The following is a 21,562-nucleotide window of genomic DNA, read 5'->3' on the forward strand; positions in this document are numbered from 1 at the left end:
AGAGTACTCACCGATTTCCCGTTGTAGTAATACATTAAAGAGTTACTGCCCATTCCAGGGACAGGGTAGGCGCAATACATTATAGCTTTAGCAGTGGAAGTGATGCAGGTACAACTATGGCAGCACACAAGCTTTCTCTCTAGACATACATCCAAACCGCTCAAAAGGGACTAATAATTCTTTCAGTACTGGCCTCCACACACGACCCACTCAGAGGAAACTTATGCAAAGCAGGATCGTACCATTCTCCACTGTGGGAAGGGGGTGGCTGTCAGAAGGGAGTGGCTCAAGTGGTACGTCCCTCTCTTAAGCCTCTAAGTGCTGAGGCAGAGAGGAAAAGGACGAGGGGGAAGGGAGGCGGCGGCGGCGGTGGGGAGGTGGGTATAAAAAAGATAAAGGGAAGTGGGTGGGACGGAAAACAAATGTGTGAGCGGATTTAGAAGGAGAGAAAGAAAAAAAATGTTTAATTCCAGGCATAAAAAATGCAGATTTTCTGCAGGGGAACCCCAACAAACGGGAACTAAAATCATTTTTATTCTAAGCAGGATTTCATTATTAATATGTGTAATTCAAAGGCGAGTGCATAAGTAAGTGTGGTGGTGGTGAGCCTGGTCTCTTCTTCCACACATTTTAATCCTGAGTGTCTAATCTTTTTGTTTTTTTTTTGTGATGATTTAACGGATCTACAGGCAGGGAGGTGAAATATGGCTTTTGCAAGTGCGCAGCCATCTGGCAACACATTTTACCTGTTCCCACACATGGCTCACACACCAATTAGGTGTCATTAGTGAGAGAGAGAGAAGGCTCAACATGTAAGAGAAAAAAAAAAACTGGAGCCAAATCCAGGTAATGAGAGGCAGAGGGAATAAAACGACGGACTACCAGTGTATTTATAAAAACGTGAAATATGACAGTTTGGGTGTTGGAGGAGCGAGAAGCTTCAGCTGAGAAGTGCCTGTAAACACAGAGTTGTAAGGCATGCAACAGCTGCAAACGGGCTGCCTCGTGACGTCAGAGCAGGAAAATAATGCTCCATTTCCTAAACCCTGGGGGCCTCAGACAAGGGGTGGGGAGGTGGGGTGGGGGGGGGCATCAACAGCCATTTTACCATGGTTTACTGTCATTGCACGCCACACAGCTCCCCATTACCTTTATCATGTGGGAGGAGGGGAGAGCAAAGGAGAGGAGAAGAAAGGAAAGGAGGAGAGGATAGATACCATATTCCACTGAGAGCCCGGCCTGTACAGTCTGACTGGAGCCTTTCATGTCTACCACTCATAGCTTCCTGGACTAAACACAGGCCTGTAGACTCATTGAGAGCATAATTATTATAGAAAGATGAAAGCTTCCACTTCCCTAAGAAAACTAGGCCTTTATTATGCTTTTCCTTTTAGTTCTGTTATTATTTATCCCCCTTTCTTCTCTTCTGGTACTCTTTTAAACTCATCCAAAACACTGGCTCTACGCGCTGGTACCGCTTTACATCTGGCGCCGTTTCAAGTTGATGCTTTAAGGAAAAATGGTCATGATAGAAGTGTTTGATGGGGTCTAAAACAAGTCCAGACACACAGCACAGTGTTGTGAGGTAAAGACATGAAAGCAGAAAGAGAGCAGGAGAAGACGGCCGGGCCGGGCATCAGTTTTTTTTGGGGGGGGAAATACATGCACATAATATATCAACGGCAGCGCTGCGGTTCACTCTGGACGCCGTGGCAGCTCGTTTCTTTTTTCAACACTGGCTCTGCAGGAGGCCCGAGAGCGTGCGTGTGCATTTTAAGTTGTATTAATTAAACCTCATGAATCAGCGATCGTGACACACGGGGTCACGGCCATGATATTGTGGAAAACAGCATCAGCATCATCGGTGTGGTGTGTGGGGGGAGATGAAAGCTGGGCTCCACCCACCTGTTCACGCCACCCTCTCCAAAGACACTTGAGTCATCACAAGGTGCTTTTCTTTGGGATTTGTTTGGGTGTTGAAAAACATGCAGCAAATCCACGAGCTGAGGTCACCCCCATCTCACTCACTCACACACACACACACACACACACACACACACACACACACAGACAAGGATTTAGAGGTGATGTCATCAGACGGGAAGATTGTTTCCTGTAAGAAGCTCTGGTTCTAATTAGGGAGGGATGACTCGGAGAGCGAGGGGTGCACCGGGGGATTCAGACCCTCGCTGTCTCAAAGTCCAAACTGTTGCATCGAAGGGCCGGTTTCAAAACATTACAGCCAGGGTTCGCTCAATTTAATTCAAGACGAACCATCTTAACGCCACGTACAAGGTAATTAAATACCTGGTTCATGGCCACGCTGCCTGTGTATAAAGGTATGATGGACAATAAGTGGCCTTAGAAAACAATTTAGCATTTCCCTGCAGCATATAATAATAATAATTTATAATATTATTATCTAAAAAGCAATGCAACCTGGATCCAGATATGTGGCAGAGAATGGATTGATTTGATTGGCCAATTTAAACTTGATACACCCATTACAAGATGTGCTTTCAACCTGCTGTGCCATAAAAAATTTTTTTTTTTAATCATGTTCAAATAGTCCATCTTTTATAAATTTATGACATAACATCTCCTGAACGCCGACGACTGGATACAAAAATATTTAATGACTAAAATTATGACGTGCTAGAGAAAATATTAAAAACTTTTTTTCTTGATCTTTTCAAACGTTGTACTTGTTTTTATTTAGGTTCATTAGACTCTGTGTTATGTCACTGCTATGAAATCCAGTTTAAATGAAACACATGATTCTACAAACAGTGTTCAAAAGACAAGAGGCCATACTGGTTTCTAAATGTAAATACTATGTAAGTGTTGAGGATTTGTAACATGTCATTTGGTGTCATCAGTCAGTGTTTTATAAAGTTTTGTTTTGATTTTTACAGCTAGGTTTTATTTGACAGACACTCTCTCATAAGAAGACACAACCACAGACTGCTGAGCCTGTCTGGATCCACGCAGAGACAGTAAGTGGAGAGACATCACGAACTTTAATAAATCTGAAATTTAAATTAATTTGCGACTCACTTGAGATTCAGAGATCATCAAACACAGCATCACAACTCTTTCTTTGCTCTCGGTTCAAATTCCTCTGCTCTCATCAGGCAGGCCGGGTCCATAATTTTAGGATGTAAATGATGTTGTTTGAAATGACATGATTATCTCAATAATAGGTTTAAAATGACATAATTGTTGATTTTAAACAGGTTGTATTGTAACCATTCAGCAGTTATGTGCTATGCTGTATGTGATGTGATTTTTTCCAAATAACATCAAACAAACACAACGGAGAAGTGCTGGTCCAAAAATTTCCATGCTGCATATAACAAAGTCATATAAATTATTAATTTTAGTACAGGCAGTGTGGTAGTAATTCATTATGCTGCAAATTTTTACTATTTCTGCTCATATAATTTTCCTTTGGTGTAAGTCTTGCATGTATTTATGTTTCCAATCATGCAATACTGCAAGAAGGCTATACGGATTAATAATTGGGAACAGCAGTCTTCAAACAATGGCCATTAAAAAGTTGCTTTAAATGTCCAACAGCTGTTAATGTATGTAGCACGGCTACTAACTACATCCATTCTCCAGGCGAAGAGGAATAAAACCAAAAAAAAACTGACAAACCACATTTGTTGGACATCTGTCTTAAACCATTTGCTGGAAAAACTAAAAACCCTGAAACCCAAAAATATTAGTTTTCCTGACAAACAGATTGAAGATGAAAGATTTCTGTTTCCTGTTGTCTCTGGATTTTTGTTTTAATGAAGACTAACTCGACGAACACGATAGTCTTCGTCATAGACCTAGAAATACATGCGTAAACACGTCAAGGGAATATTAAAAGTTGTTTCATAAGATGATGGGAACCACATTCCTCTGACTATATCTTTAATTATTGATCGTGTCATCACCAGCAGACTATAAGCTTCTGAAACTGAGGAGCTGCAGAGCTTAATGAGACCGTTTGCCAGCGTTTGATGGAAATATGGAAATATGGGAAACACCTGTGGAGCCAACGATGCTTCACACTCTGTAAGATGCCGCCGTAGTTACAGTGAGAGTTCAAACTATATAATCCCCCTGTGTGTAAGCTGCTAATGTTACTCCGGCACAATTCCTCTCTCTCATGTTATGCTTGTGTGTGGTCTCTTACTCCACCACAAGCACCGTGCATTAACAATATAAATGTGTCGACCGAGGCATAGTTTAAAAATGTATATGCACCATTTACTTCTGAAGTTATACACTGTTTCATTCTTAAACACATGAGTGAGGTATGTTTATATATGTGTCATGAGCTATGTGACAATGATAATGTAATGATTCATACTGAGCTCATAAGCTATATATTATAATTGAAGTGAGTCATTATTAGCAGAATAGGATGGTCGGTCACCCACTACCACCGATACACTGGACTGCTATGATTTATCTGTCACTCACACACACACACACACATATATATATACTATATATATAACCTGTGAGTCTTGGAGTTGAGAAGCTCAGTGAGGACATGGGCTTCATGTGGTTCAGTGATGTGTTTTCCAGGTCAAGGCAGCCTGGCTCTCGTGGTCTCTAAATAACAAACACTCTACCTTAGTGATTGCTGACAGGCTGTGTGTTCTCGAGCGCTGCCAGCGATCCCGAAATCAAGGTTTGCATTAATGCTGTACACTCACGCAAGCCCTACATGAATAATTTACAACAGGCCAGAATGTGAGTAATGACTTTAATCTGTCCATTATTTTCATACTCTTTGTCCTTTTAACTCCTTGTTCTACTCGCAGATGAAAGAGGTTAAGGCCCCTGGCTTGTTTGCCTGTTCCATTATCTGCGGCCTCTAATGTCGGTGGTAAATTTCAGCAACCTAAACAAAGATAAACACAAAGCCCAGGGACCCAGAGGTGGCTGCGACTGTTCAGCATCATCCCCGTCAAACCAAGGGTGTCTATCTATCTAATCAGCCATCTGATGAGGCCATCTCTGGGGAGCGCACCAACTGGGGTCGGGTCAAAGCCTAAGATGTTTCCCCTGTCAGTTCAAAGGGCTGAGCAATTTTCTTTTTTCTTTTCTTTTTTATCACCGGCAAATAACAAACACGACCAGACTTAACAACCCTGTTGTTTTAGATTAGACTAACATAACAGAATACACACTATGCATTTTGTATAACACACAAAGAAATCCATTCTCAAAGTGGACACTACAGAGGAAAACATACCAGTAAATAAAAAGGCAAATTGGCTACTGGGTCTGAATAACAGCCATCTGTGACCTTATGTGAACTGTCTCAGACTCAGACCTTCCTGCACACTCACACAAAGACAAACACACACCTGACTCATACATTTTATAGTGAGTAACTCAGATGACGGTGAACACTCTTATATGTGGCACTTCAGATTTTCATTATGACACTAACTGAAAAACTGAATAAACCTGTGTTGTTTCAAAGAGGAACTATGCAAGATTTTTTATCTCAATTAAACAGTTTGGAGTAATTGTGATGGTTAAATGGCTTGTTGGAAGCTCTTGCAAGATCAGTGCCTTCGACCCGGTGTCCCAGATCTCGTCTCACGAGAAACACGGACTTATTTACGGCACTACGACACAAACACGCCCGGTAATCTCCTGATCTCTTGTTAATGTTAACGTAACATTACCGGGCATATGAAATGTCTCACTTCCTATTTCATCAGATAAATCAGTGATTTTTAAGTCTTATTTCCAAGCACTTTAAACTACATATAATGAGTGAGTAACTGTAGTAGTCGATAGTACTGAGACCGTGAACAGTCAGTCATTCTGCAGATTTGATTACATGCAGGTCAGAACACACATTAGAGTCTCAAAACAAACAGTATCGGCCTTTATTATTCACCAAATGTTTTCCTCTCCTGACCTGCCCCCATTCATCAGGCTTGTGTTTGAATTGACTGCACAAAGAAATAATAACAACAGTGGACGGGGGAATAACGCTCTGTCCAGGAGCGCATTAACAAAATCACAAAAACTTGTGAACAGTTTAATGGAAAATACATGCGTGTACATTGATTTATATTCTCAGTGTCAATGTTAAATGTATTTATTTGCATCAGAATAATCAGGAAAAACAATATGAAACATGCAGCTTTCTACCGTTCAGCTGGCTTCCTCTTTCAATCTAATTTTGCCTTGAGACCTACAAAGGCCTGGGGTGATCCTGGCTGTTTACAGAGGGCTTTACTGATGCATGTCATCCACAGTCTTTTCACCAAGCCCTTTTTTTTTCTTTGTGTTGTGTTATGTTCCACCCTGCAGTGCTTCAAAGGAAGAAACAAAGAGGAGCTGCTCTCTCAGCAACACGAACATTAAGTTACTGTTGTAGTACAATATTATGATCTCTTGTTTTTGAGCTTCTGAAGACAGATGGATGGAGAGAGAGAGAGAGAGAGGGAGACAGAGAGAGATGGAGAGAGAAGATATATCTTTTGAATGTCATGCACCAGACAGCACTGCGAGGAACATTTCTGCATCTTCAGATTCAGAGCCTCGAGCAGACTTCCTTTCTTACAGCTCTCACACACACGGTACAAAAAATCTCTCAGAAAACAAGGGCGCCTGAGTGATCTGTCAAAAGCAAAATGTCAATCTTTTTTGTCATCCACACTCAGGGTTCTCGCTTGCAAAAAGTCCCCGAGGGGGGGAGAGAGCTGAATCTCAGCCCACCACTTTCTCCCTCTCTTCCTCCTGCAGTCACCGTCACCAAAGCCAGGGAGGAAGTGTCACATCGAGCCGCTGCGCCTCTGACAAGGGTTTGTAGGGGAGGAGGGGGACACTATTTACACAAACAAACACACACACACACACACACACACACACCATGCCCTTGCAGCTTCCCATAAATATCCTACAAGATGCAACTTTCCCCCCACGAGCTACCAAACACACACTCACTCTCTCTCTCTGTCTCTCCATCTTCAGTCCCCCTGTCAGACAGGTGCCCACACAGCTGCCCATCAGCGGTCCTCGGCACAGCAGCCTGCCTGTTCAATGACAACACGCTCTGTCCTTTTGCTCCCAGTGCTCGGCTTATACAGTCAAATAATGCAGGGGATCCAATTATAGCCACGGCGTCTACTGTAGCAAAAAAATAAATGGTAAAGCTTTCATGTATGAGTGCTTTAAAGATGTTATCTTTCACATGTGGCGGTGAGCTTCAGCTATATTCAAGCAGAGATTTTTCTTTTCTTTTTTTTTTTTTGAATGTTCAGCTCCAGCATGTGGCAAGCAAGCAGGCACAAAAACTGCGTTAAATAATCCTTAAAATAATGGCAGATAAGAGATTAATTAGGTATATATGCAATGCATCACATAATTACTACCACATCTGCATTATCCCATGTCTGCAAAGCTCACATCCAGCAGGACCACAGAGGAAGGTATGTGTGTGTGTGTGTGTGTGTGTGTGTGTGTGTGTGTGTGTGTGTGTGTGTGTGTGTGTGTGTGTGGCTGCAGGAGGAGGAGGAGGAGGAGGAGTGTGTCTGTATATAAGATGAAAAAGCCCTATAAACATTTAAATGTTTGCAATCACCATCTGGCCTGTCTAGATAGCCTTCACATCCTGGTTGCACTGCAGTGTCAAAACCTAAATGCACGGAGGATGTGCTCCCCGTAAATATTTTGATTCAGCTCCATCATGTCGTATACACACACATCATGCTTGGACTTGCAACTTACATTGCCCATCTGATTTAAAAAGTCTTACATTTATTTTTAGACTGAGGGGTCGAGACTGGAGGAAAAAGGGGATTTGAGAATGAAATAAATAAATAAGAAAATTCCCAGCAGTAGACATAATGATAGGAAGCACTGTGTTGATTTTTTTTTTTTTTTTTTTTTTTCAAATCAAGCAGCTATTCAGGTCTCTGGTGAGGCTCTCGCGCTTGCTTACACAAGCAAAAGCTTTCAGTGGCATCTGCAGCTGCATTCATGCTTTACAGGTACACTGCTGGCTCTTCACACAGCTGCCTCTGGCGAAAAAAGTAGCTCCGGCTCCAGGTGCGCCCCCCCTCCTCCCCCACCCCCACACACTGCCCCCCCTCGACACATCTCCACACACCAACCTCACGACTTCCACCGTCGCTGCCAGCAGCACAAACATTGGTCTTGGCCCGATAACCATCCTACAGCGAATCACGCTCCGCACACTCTGATGATCACTAGTATACACTTTTTTTTTTTTTTTTTAAAGGGCCGCAGGTAACTTTTGACATCATTCAATAGTCGTGCCGACGCATCTCCCATTAGACGGAAAGCACTACTATCCTAACAACACCTCCTAAAAGCTGCCAGACAACCACCCACTCAAACTGTTTCCACATATACCACCTATCAAAAAAACTGGCTTTATGTTTTCCTTTTTCTGTCAGCGGGTTATAAGAGACCTATAGCCCTTTTATTCAACCCTGCCATCTTTATTCTTTCAAATGGGATCAAAGACTAACTGGGATAATTCCTCCAAGCTCCAGGCTTTATCTTCTGAGCAGCACTGAGTGACAAGAAGAAGCTGCATTTTATCCCATGCTCTGTCACTGTTTTTCCCCATCTAGCATTGTACTGCTTGATTGTACTCTTATGAGTCACAGAACCGCACCTGCGCCCATGTGTTAAGTACTGACAAATAAAAGCCCAGCGTCCATTTACACAACAAAGAGATGTAACCCGCGAGGCAACCATTCTTCGCCTCCCTCCCTCCGTCTGACAAGACCTCAAATATATCACTTACTTAAGAGGAAGGCAAGCGCACGTTCCTGCTGCTGCCAGACACTGCTTCTCTCCCTCATGCTCTGACAAACTTCTTTTCAAACACAAATCCAGAAACAAAACACATGCCAGCCTTTTATGTTCCCCGGCCTGTTCCATATTTGATTTCAGAGAAACAGCAGTAGAGGTGACGATTATCAAAGCTCTGAAAGGCAAATCCAGTCTCAGGCTCCCTCACCCAGAAAAAAAAGAAAAAGAAAAAAGAAAACCTTTTCATTGTTTAAGGGAAGAAAAGGGAGGGATTTTGGTAAACCAGTTGCATGTTATTAAAAAGAAGAAAAAGAAATCATCGTCTTGTACCAGTTCTAGGAATTTAAGGCAAGGCTTAATAAAACCTTTGCCAATCCACCGGGGTTTTAACAATGAACATCTGACTTACTGATTTATGCATATTAATGAACTTCAACACCCCCTGTCTAAGCGAATGCAAGCTGAGCTCCACACTTCTCTGCATCCTAATGGTTTCTGCTCCACCGGGATCATTACCAATAGAAATTTCAGATATTCTGTGCTATTAATCTCTGTCTGTCCTCCTGTTCGGCTACGTAATGACTAATTAAACATCAAAAGAGCAGAGCTGGGGATCCGCTCTGACAGCCTCTCTTTCTCCCAGGAGAGGCTGTGAGGAGGCTAGACTGTGACAGGGCAGCGCCGAAAATCAATCACCTCAAGGTACACATGTGTATATGCAGGCCAGGCACACACACATTCATGCATGTGGGCACGCACACGCACACGCGAGCACACGCAACCACAAAAATGTACACTAAGATGTTAGCCTACAGAGAATTTTCCATTCTGCTATTAAAAACAACAAACATGAAAGGTCAGGACTTTGCTTTCTAAATTAACAGGCATCACCGGTGTCACAAAAAACAAATGAATTCCCATCCAGGAAGTGCAGCAGTGATGTCAAGAGCGTTCTTTGTGTGAGAGGGAGGGAGTGTGAGTAATTTGTGTGTGTGTGTGTGTGTGTGTGTGTGTGTGTGTGTGTGTGTGTGTGTGTGTGTGTGTGTGTGTGTGTGTGTGTGTGTGCGTGTGTGTGTGTGTGTCTGCTTAAGTAAGCTCACTGTGAAATCTATTTATATGAGAGGTAGATGATCTTCCACTCACAGATGAAGGCAGGCCAGGAGGGACCTTGCGAACCTTTTTTGTTTGTAGAGGATCTGTGGAGAGATGAAAGCACATCCATTCATTCACAGGCAGAAAAAGGAAGCAACTGTGAATGTGCTGTAAACAAGTCATAACTCTCTGTTTCCACAACACGGCTGCCTGCCTGCCTGCCTGCCTGCCTGGCTGGCTGCACCAACAAAACTCATTCAGAGCACGGCTCGGGGAATACACTTGTGTGAGCTGTCACACTAACAACCTGAAATGTCGGCTTTTACAACCATGTTTCATTTCAGCCTAATTCAGCTTTACTTATATGTGTTTTTCAACTTCAAGAGCACTTTGTCACTGACAATGTTAAGAGGATGATACATAAACGAGCAGGAAGATTACTGTTGTCTTTTTTTTTTGGTAATATTTCTAATAATAGTTCCTATTCTTTTAAATCTTAAGCCCCATTCGGACAGGATTAATGTCTTTAGGGCAGGTGGGGTGAATTCTGCTCTGGTCAGTGGTTTTAATCCCCAGCAGAGAGCACATATGGATAATTTTTTCTTCCCACCTCTGTCATAATTACAGCTGCAGTTACCTTTTCTTTTTTCTGCAAATTTGTCAGTCCTCCTGTCATCTAAAGCCCATCCAGAGTGACATCCTTGTATTTTTTTTTTTTAAAGTGGATCTCTGGAGGTTTCTTCCCACAGGAGCAGCTCATCTTTCTAGCTTTTTTCCTTTTTTTTTTTTAATTGGCTCTGTGTGAAGTTTTAATTATGTGTAAAAATGGAATAAGTAAAAAAAAAAAGAAGCTTCCTCTAGTCTGACAGAGGGAAACACTGAGAAAGACCCAATAAATCATGAAATCAAATCATCACTAAATGGGCTGTTGTAATGTCAGATGCTGGACTTTTCTTTTAGATCTATTCTGAAACAATGATTTAAATCATCAAGGAGCACGGTTCACTACAAGATTTATTTATCTAAGAACTTTTGACTTTGCACTTATTCTTTTAGGGAAACTACAGAAAGAGACAAAAAGAAAACTAAACAATCATTTTTAGAAACGTCTTGCTCTGAGAGGTAACTGACCGGCGGCTGGAGGGTCTTGGAGGGGGCGTCGTCTGGGATTGGCTGCAGTGAAGGAGTAGAACGGAGCAGCAGCAGCCGACTTCCCCGATGTGGTCACTGAACTAGGACTCGTCAAGCCAACGTCCGTCCTCGCAGAAGACTGAGACAGAAAACAAACGAGCAGCGGTTTAAACTCACAGGAAAAACAAACATTTGCTTCAGAGTAGTAAAAATAACAATCTAATCAGTCAGCTAATGAGTCCAACTATGTTTTTTTCCCCCTTCGTTATATATTTATGTATTATGTAACAGTTTTGTCCTTAATAACACTAATTGATGATATGATATGTAGAGCTGCAACAATTAACTGATTAATCGAACAATAATCGATTATTAAATTAATCGTCAACTATTTTGATAATCAAATAATCGGTTTGAGTAGTTTAGACTGTAGTTTTTAGGGGGAAAAAAGTCCAAATTCTCTGATTTCAGCTTCTTAAATGTGAATATTTCTGGTTTCTTTGTTCCTTTATGACACTAAACTGAGTATCTCTTTGGTTTGTGGACAAAACAAGACATTTGAGGACGTCATCTTGTGGTTTGGGAAACACTTACTGACATTTTTCAACTTTTTTTAACATTTTATTGACCAAACAATTAATCAATTAATCATTTAAATAATCGACAGATTCATCGATAATGAAAATAACCGTTTGTTGCAGCCCTAATGATATGCATTCACTTTGAACAGCAAATAACAACCTTATACAAACATAAAATTATTTCAACTTATATACTATAAACTAAAACAAAAAAAATATTACAGTAACATAACATATTATGGTGTAATAATTTATTCTGCATCACGGGACAGACTGTGAGCCTCTGAAATCTCACCACGTCCTCCTATCACTCATGTCTACTTGACCTCTACAACCCCAACAAACTGGGTTAAGAGGCCAATTAAGAGCTTGGTCTAATTAGAGTAATCGGCTGCAGACCCACAGAGCAGGGATCATGTGAGGGATGTGTAGTCGTTGGCTCAAAAACGCGCCTCACGTGGCCTCTTAAAATCTCCTTTACAGGCAGAGGATTGACACAGTAACCACTGAGACCTTTTTACAGCAGATGTTCTTCCCTTAAACAGTTCACATCAAATATCAGAACGGGGAAAAAACGTGACCCCGGTGACTTTGACAGTGTTGTAGCTGTTGGTGCCAGAAGGGCGTTGTTGATGAGAGACGTCAGGAGAGGAGGAACTGGTTGGAGATGACAGAAACACGACTCAGATAACCACCGTGTGCATGACTGTAGTGAGCTGAAAAGCTTTTTTCTCAATGCAAAATACTTTCAACCTTGATGAGCAGATGAGCTCCAGATCGATACTCCACTTCATCACAAAACAAAAGTTGTCTCAAACTGGTTTCATGAACACGACAGTAAGCTTAGTGAACGTCAGTGGCCTCATCTCACAATAAATATAAAATGCTCGATAAAAGCACATGTGAATGATGAAAAATGTGGGTCATCAAAAACCGTCAGAGACATCATGACACAAGTGCAATGTGAAAAACAACTGGCACAACAACAAACCCACTTCTGCCGCCGCTGCCTTTGTTCAATGATACTGAAGCCCCGCAGCAACACTGGCTCTGGTCTCCTTTATATAAGCGATTCAGGCAGGAACTGTTACGGATTCAAGCAAGTTTGGATGGCTGACTGTCTCTGACCTGGACTGTGAACACCTCTGCGTTAGTTTTATTACCCAATAATGAGTTGTTGAAGGCTGCTGCACCTCTTTCTGAAGATGTAGGTCAAACGAGCAAGAAATAGAAAATCTAATTCTTGCAGAATGAAAACTATTTTGAAACCTTTAACAGTTCAAGATTGTACAAATTTCCATGTTACATGCAGAGATTGATAGGAAACTTTCTGACGCAAAAAGATCCAGAGATTCGGACCTGAAACCAGAACAAAGTCATTTGCAGCTCATGTGAAGTGCATCCGAGCACTGACAGTCACAACTGACTGAATAAGAAAATCTGAGTCAAAACCACAGCGAGGCCGCCTCTGTCCCACGCCTCAAGCATTTTGTTGGTCACAACTCACAGAAGTGGGCTCATGGCTACCTGCCATATGGCAAATAGATCATGAGATCAATTTTCTTATTTGATTATTAGGCTTAACCAGTTAATAAAGCACCCACTGAAATGATACACAGGGCTGAAAAGCAGGCTATGGACTGATACTCTTCTCTTGGTCGATTTATAATAATCTTTATGGCAGTGCCACTCTTTCACCAGAGAATATCCACATGTAATACATAATATTAAAACTGTCTATAGCTCCACTTTGACAGAAACTGTGGGAGCAACATGAACTTTACAGCTGTTCAGAGACTCACCTGGCAGCCAGATGTTCCAGGGTCCCTCCCGTAGCCAACAAACGTCGCTCGCTCTGATTTACCTGTAAAAACACAAAGGGCAGTTTTAATGAAACATACACATGGATTATTACATTACAGTGGATTACTACACAGTACCACAGCTCTGTTGTTCAGCTTCTCCACCTGAACCAAACCACTGCAAAATGATGACAAACAATCTTAAACATAATTTGCGGCCTGATCTATTCTAGCGTGGTTAGATCAGCACTCTGGCTGCACACCAGTAAAGTGACTGACAGGCCCAATAAGATCATTATGGACTGTTTTGACAGTCTATCGACAGGTTTTCTTTCAGTTGTTCCCGATGGCTGGTCTGACCGTGACAGACACGTCTGTTATCAAAGTGTGTGTGTGTTAATGTGGGAGGGAGAGAGAGAGAGAAAGTGAGAATGAGCTGTATCTGAGCTACATCAAGTCTTCACAGTGGCAGATGAAGAAAAACTGAAAGCTTTAAAAGCAGTGATCGATTGAAGGTGGTGAGACTTAAGATCTGATTTGATTAATAGTTTCTTTTAATGCACAACTTACGTGCTTTAATATACTGACATAATGTCCAATAACAAGACATACGTAAGAGCTTAGATTGGGCCGTAACAATCCAAATGCTAAGTTGTTTGAATGACAGAAACATGAGCAACAGGGAGGAGACACACTGACTCCCCTTTTGTCTGGCATCAAGACCAGACCTGGCCCAGGAGGGGGAGAGAATCTAACCTCTAATAAAAAAATGTGGTGTGAAAAACCTAAACCTTTTCGTCAATTAATAAATCAGGCTACTCATTTAAGAGATAAGCACAGCTATCCATTCATTTCTGTCAAACATATCGAGACACAGCAGCAAAGTGTGATTTCTCACATTGTAATTTCTTCACGAACACCATGTCCTCCTCTCTGTGCACAATAACTCTTTGACAAAGAGGTGATGGCTCAGAGATGAACAGTCCCAGTTGCAAGACTGATTAGAAAATTTAGGAAGGCAATCTCTTGTTTGTTTTTTACACCGCACCAACATACAGGGACATACACGTACAGAAATGTGTTAGTTGGACTTAAACACACCCTGGGTTTCACAGGCTGCTGGGGAATATAGATTTCTACTCTGGAACAAGGGCAGTGCTGTTGTTTTCTGTTTTTCTTTCTTTACTGCAGTAATAAAGTACCACTGACAAATCCTAAAGGTGCTGTTCTTTTTACTGAGTGCACCTGTTTGTTTCCTTTTACTTTTATCTCCCTTCTACTTCGATATAATCTGATGCTGGTGGGAAACGAAGAGAGAAAGAAGGAAGGAAGAAGAGACAGATCATACATTTCACTGTGTTGCAGTTTACTGTCTATACCCGACTTTTAAAACAATCAACCCAAATTAACTCAGATGTCCATTGGTGCATTTCATAGAATTGAGACTCCCTCAGGTCCTGTTTGAACGTACGTAACGTGTTAAAAATAGTCCATAGATCTTGATGTTATAACAGTCTGATTCTTGAAAATTTGTTTTTAAAAAAGCCCAAATAGTTATTCTATAAAAGTCAGAGTTTTCCAAGTGCACAGTATATTTTCTGTGAATAGATTACCAGTAGTGAAAACTGTCAGAGTCCTTTTTATCAGTGTCACATCCAGTGTGCACACCTCAAAGCAAAGCTCCCGAGCAGCCATCAGGAGAAAAATAAAACTTATAGCACACAACGCGCATGAATCATACACATCACAATATCCAAACTCAGCAGTTTTACTCCCCTGAAAAAACAAACAAACAAACAAATGAGAGGCTCCTGGGGGAGAATGATGAATAACTATAACAGCGTCGTACATTATTTTTTGTCAGACTTCCCAAACATTACAAGCACAGACACAAGTGTGGAACTAAATTCTGTTTACCCTGGGGAAGAGGTAATTTTTTTTTTTGTCGAGTTAAAAACTTGCATAGTGGATCTTTTGTTACACAATGACTGATCTCAACGTTGCTTTCCCATGCAGCGAAGCGCAGGTGAACAGAGGCACATCTAAGAGAATCCACTTGTGCTTATCTGAGCAGTCCTGCAGGAGACAGTTGTTCTGCATCTGTGCAGACTACGGTGTCTCGAGAGACCAAAGGAATCTGAGGAAATCAGGCAAGATGGTTTAAACTGGCAAAGCTGCTTCTCTGGTAACAATAATGCGATACAGTTCTGAGCCATCGCTCTTGCAGAAGTAAATAGGATTAAGTTGTCGACTACCACCAACGTTCACTATCATGGCAGGATGATGAAACCTCTTTTGACGGGGTTTTTTTTTTATTTTTTTAAATAATTTCTTTATTTCCTGTCTAATATCTAAAGGTGGTTCAATGAAATTCATTTTTTTAGTCCTGAAAGGTCTTCCGAGGAAAGGTCTGGTCAAGTGCAGGAGTTAAATATTCATTGGCAGCATGTGTTTTGTCACACACACTGTGTCTGATGTGAATAATTGATGCTCACTGTTAGAGTTTCAGGGCCCAGCAGGGCGGACAGATGTGTTTGTGAAAATGTCTCAGCCCCGCACTATGACACAGAGAAGAAGAAGAAGCCTCACACAGCAGCTCCTCCAGAAACTGTGGATCCTGGCAAAACAAAGTGTACAAAGTTGTTCTGCGTCCAACGCTCAATCAACAGTGCGGCCCAGGCCTCGAATACACAGGAATACACAGTGCAAACTATCACGTGTAAACATTTACTGCATGTGTAAGCAACGAGATGCTGCTCTTTTATTGGTGATGATGAACCGACCAGGACACCACTGTGTGGTTTCTTTAGCTTCATACTGGGCATAGAGTACATTATGATATATCCATGGAGCTGTAAACCAGCTCATCAATATAACATGATTTCCCCTCATATCTAAAGCAGTGACAACTGGCTTAGCGGTTTTTAATTTCTTAAATGAAGAAATGAAAAGCAAAGCTACCAACTTGATGTTCTTTTATTCTCCATTTAAGAGAATATAACAGATATGACAGTCGAGTCGTCTCTATTTTCCTCCATTGGGCAGTTTTCAACAGTGTGTTGTTCAACTTGCATCTTTTTGCCGAGGCTTTGAGCGTCTTTCTCTTTGTCTTTTATAATGTGGAAATCTCTGTATAAACACATAAGAGATGAAATGTTAAAAATGTTTTTCTTTTAAACACTGGTTAACTGTGTTTTTGTGCTAAAACCTAGAAATCTCACAGCATAGTCATCGTCAGACAGAGTTGGTTCAAGGGGCAAGAATATCTGACATTTTCAAATTAGAGCTGTAAGAGGCAGCATTTTCGGGTTATGACGAGCAACACCATTGTATCACTGAAGTTTTTTGCTTCTTTGAACATGACAGAAGTCCAGTCAGTTTTCACAATAAAAGACTCCACATCCTCATTGCATCAATTTCATGCACAGTGTTCCTCACAGACAATCGGTTGCTTTATTAGTAGAGTATTTAATTTACTAATCAGGTTCAAAACAGTGATAAAGTACACAACATCACAAGGACATAATTTCAACTAATAGAGAAAATAGATATTGTATTGAAACAATCATCAAGGACGATCATTTTTGAAGCCAATCCCTTTTGTCACATGTGCAACAGAGAAGCAAGTTTGAATCCCTTTGTGTCGTCTTTTACACTTCACTACGACAACAAAGAGCAACTCTGCAACTTCTGGTTATTTGAGACTGCAACATTTACAGTTTGCAACCGTGTGGCTGAATCGCTATTCAAATTTTGAGGAGAATTCATATCTCTGATGTTGAAGCAAAGTAGAACAAAGTGATATATCAAGTGGAGCATACTGCTGGGTTGGCCACTTCTACAGCCAGGCGCCTAAATTAGCTGAATAAAATGTACCCTTATCAGGCAGTGACACAATATCCTGTCTGACGCACAAATACAGCAACTCATTTTTGAGGAAAGTAGGTCACTGCAATAATCTATTTCACGATAAAAAAAACAAAAAACAAAACAAGTTGGTCATTTTTAAGTTTGAAACACCAGCATACAAATCTGAAACCGTTGTTAGTGAGAGGAAAGGAGGAACCAACAGAAGCCCAATTCACCAATTCATCAATTTAACATGAGGTACAGGCCTGTTATTAGCAATGCTTTGTTTTCCTTCCTCTGAACAGGCCTGTGTGATGATGATCACAGCCTCACAACAAGAGCAACACTAATATTGTTATTACTATTTTTGTGTGTACGCCCATTAGTTGTGAGCAGAGCTACATAGGACTAGGACATGTGTGTGTTTGAAGTTGTTGCTTTTTTTTATGTGTGCGTCACAGGCCTATAAATGAGTCTAAAGTGCAGTGATTAATAGCAGGCAAAATTAATTATCTTAAAACATCACAGATGCAAGAGACACAAAATGTAAAAAGCAACATGAGTAAAGCGGCTTAATTACTGCAATCACCATCAATAATATAAATTTAAATATGCAAAGTGCCATCACACAGTATATCCCCAAAGCAATGGAAAATCATTCTCATGAGCAAAAAAAAAAAATTCCATCAATTCTGATTAAAATATTCTGTGAAGCTGCTCATTAGCATATCACTCTGAGGCGTGAAGGTGCAACTATGATCGTGGAGCATTTTGCTGCAGAGAAAAATCTATACTCAGTTGGAAATGTTCGAAACAGACAGAAGGAAAAAGTTGCAAATATAATATAATATACTATAAAAGCAAGTTGTCTTCAACAATATTTTATTCTTATGTTTTTGTTTTTATTACCTGTGCTGAAACCGCTCTTCAGGTCTTTATTAGTCAAAACCTAAAAGCCTGCAGGCATGAAACAAACATGGAAAAGCATTTACCATCTGCAATCGGCCAATTAAAAGTTTACAAATTATGAATCATAGTGGGGAAAAAACCTAATAACTTACTTCAAACTTTTAAATTCCTTTACCCAATACACTGCTAATGGATTTTTGACAGTAGTCATAGCTTTAGGTCTTCTTGTCTGTATCTCTATGAGCTCAGCACACTCAAATATTTAACTGTAAGAGCTGGAGAGTCATTCAATAGATTTGAAAGGCTTTTCATCAAGTGTTGCTTTTAGGCCTTTCACAAACTGTGGTTGTGAGTGAAGCCGCTCTGGTGTTGCCTCAACAGTTAAGTTTAAGGTGCCTGAGATCATCTCATAAATGATCGTGCAACTGTTAAGTCTTTGGCACAGTGAAGCAGAATAATCTTAATAATTTGCCTCCTGGAGTTGGTCTCATTTCTGCCCAGTTTCTGCTAAATATAGCACAACTGCAGTTCAACTGTAGCTTTGCCAAACCCAAGAGTCTATTTGCCTCATGATTTCAGTCTATGGCTGTTTTATTTTCCTCCATATTAACAGGCTGTTGTCACGTAGCTTCTGTACGCTTGGCCCTGAGAGCTCAACATACTGCAACTTCAGAAAACAAAATACAACAAAATACACAAACATGCTGCAAATTCAGCCCATGAAACACAATAGAAATGTTTCCAATGGACACAATGTGAGGGTGGAGGGCACCGTGACTCTGCCTCTCTCAGTCTTGTTTTAGATTTATGGTAAAATAAAAATAAATGTAAAAAAAAAAAAAAAAAAAGGGGGTAAGGAAAGACAGATGAAAGCTGCACTTGTTCTTTGTTGCTTTTAACTTCAAAAGTCGAGTCACAGCCACGTTCATCACTTTTTAGTGTCTGCTGAACACTTTTGTTGTGTTGTATGAATTTGCAGCACATGTGTTGTCAAACTGATGACGCTGTTCTCCGAATTCGCAGCACATTTGTATATTCGCCTGTTTGGTCTTATTAAGTTGAAGTGCGTTGAGCTCTCAGAACCACCGCAATATAATTAGTGGTGGCTTGATTCAACATATTCCACCATACAGTCCTAAAATTTTTTACAAGCATTACTCTGATATCTTCCTCTTCTGGCAATGCCCCCAGCTCTCTAAATCTGCCATTTGCACACTCAGCTACACTCCCAGTGATGGCGGTTACGGGTTTTGCTCAAAGAGAATTTGACAGATGTAATTGAAATAAGGCTTGTTTCTCTTTCCCTAATCCAGATGTTCTCTACTGTTGCACAAGTTTAAAACCAGCAACCCTTACAGATGTGAGTTTGATCTCAAACTGCATTATACACAGTTTTCTTCTGCAACAACCGCAGTATAAAATACCAGTGGGGTCACAAACACATTATCAACTGAGAGTTTGTTTAGTGATCATCCTCGAAATACCAATATTCACTCGCACCTACACACCTTTCCATCAAGATCCACTACACTTCTTTTCCATTTCCCTTTTGGCCAATAAAATCAACTGTCAGCAACGTCTTTGTGATGCGTCTTATAACTTAAAGGTACGGGAGGAGATCTTTTCCTTGAAATCCCCTTCACACCCCAATCGCAACCAATTAATTAAATGCTTTTTCACAGAAATGAAAAATGTCAGTCACCTGTGGAACAAACAAGCCTGTAAAAACACCATCCAATCCGAACTCCTCTTCGTGCACTATACGCCCGCATGCTCAGCGTATTCAACAATTTGCGATACGGAGAAGACGAAGCCAGAGCTCATGCTATCTTGCAAAATTCAGAGAGACAGCTGCAGCAACGTTATGACAGAAAGTTCCTGTGCTCTGCAGGCGTTGCTTCGGGGAGAAGTCTGAAGAAAGGGGTTTGGACTTCTGAATTGTGTATTGTCAAAACGTAGCCTGGTATGACCCGTTTTTCCAGGATCTCCTACTACCTTTAACTGACAAACCTTAGTTTCTGGTAGGGATATTTCCATGTGGGCACAGTGCTTATTGACAGTATTGTCAGTTGTGATTCTATAAATAAAAATAATTTTGCCTCAATTGCTTAATTATTTAAAGGACAATTCCAGGCAAATTCAACCTGGGACTATAGTTTCCTAATATTTTAGGTCTAAAAGAATAAATCTGAAGGTTTTCTTTTCCCGCAATTTTCACAGACAATGTCAGATGGCTTCAAGGGGTTTGTTTACTTCAAGAAAGGACATGTTTGTGAACGAACGGAGCTGTGATACAAAGTCTTGCGCAAGAGTCACGTTAACGGCTCAGTATGTTTGAGCTACTCGGAGGCACAACGTTTTCGTAGCGATAAGAGTAAATGTGGCTATTGTTTATTCTACTGTACCTGTAAACATACTGAGTCGTCAACTTGACTCTCGCACGAGACTTTGTATTACGCTCCCATCTGTCCACTCCCATTATACACTGCTGTGGCAATGCGGGGACAGACAAAACTACTGCACAACAGGAGACATCAAAAAGAAAATCTTCAGATTCATTCAGTTTTAGACCTAAAATATTAGGAAACTAGAGCCCCAGGTTGAATTTGCCTGGAATTGTCCTTTAACAACACTGAGCTGCCACTTGCAAAGCAAAGTGTTTGGCTAACTCTTTGTTACAATGTGAAAGAGAGGGTGAGCTTCATCTGTCATGAGGATTTCCTTTAGTTTACTTCTTGATTATAAAATTAATAATTAACAATTAATAATTGATACTTAAACAAACTCAAAGTGCTTTAACTTAAATGAATGAGCAGGCTAATCTGATACATACTTATATGTGCATTATTTTCAATATTGATTGACGTTCAGCCTCAGATACCTACTGTACAGTATCTGCTGAGCTTGTGAAGTGAACAACAACATTATAGGTGAGAGAAAAGGTGAGCGGGCAAGTCATTCTCATAGTGCACCTCCTTATTGATCACAGGGCCGGGGTATAGCAGAGCATGGCATTGCATTGAGCCCCTTAATTTTAATAATGTGAGAGCTAGTGACCTAAGCATCTCCAGGGATCAATTCAAAACCCTTGCCACAAAAACAGCCAATTAGTGAGCGTGCTTCGCTGCCCCTCCGACGCATTCCAAGAGCGTCTGTTTTTCCATCCAGAAAACGAGTCCATTTTTCTTGCTCCAAGGAAAGCCAAGACCATGAAAACAAACACATAATACAGGATGAGGAAATGTTGTTAATGTAGAAACCAAATGAACTTATCACACGCCAGCTCACTTGTTTTTTATGTTGTTGTTATTTTCCTCTGAGCGCACGTTTGCTGTTGGTGTCCGCGTGTCCTCACTCATGTTCCCATGTGATGACTTCAATGGC

At 40.9% G+C, this 21,562-nt stretch overlaps 1 protein-coding gene across 4 annotated transcripts in view; it reads right to left on the reverse strand.

Annotated features, from left to right (window-relative positions):
* Window positions 1–21,562, reverse strand: part of tcf12 (transcription factor 12) — an 82,621-nt gene that overhangs the window by 24,894 nt on the left and 36,165 nt on the right. For all 4 annotated transcript variants that reach the window (XM_085762161.1, XM_085762152.1, XM_085762145.1 and 1 more), the window contains exons 6-8: window positions 13,421–13,482; window positions 11,038–11,176; window positions 9,958–10,010 (exon numbers count right to left, since the gene is read on the reverse strand). In XM_085762161.1, the coding sequence (XP_085618287.1) occupies window positions 9,958–10,010; window positions 11,038–11,176; window positions 13,421–13,482 (254 nt within the window). The remainder of the gene's footprint in view (window positions 1–9,957; window positions 10,011–11,037; window positions 11,177–13,420; window positions 13,483–21,562) is intronic.

This window comes from Trachurus japonicus, chromosome 3, assembly GCF_045865225.1.
Source record: "Trachurus japonicus isolate A0001 chromosome 3, Traja_1.0".
Lineage (NCBI taxonomy): Eukaryota > Metazoa > Chordata > Actinopteri > Carangiformes > Carangidae > Trachurus > Trachurus japonicus.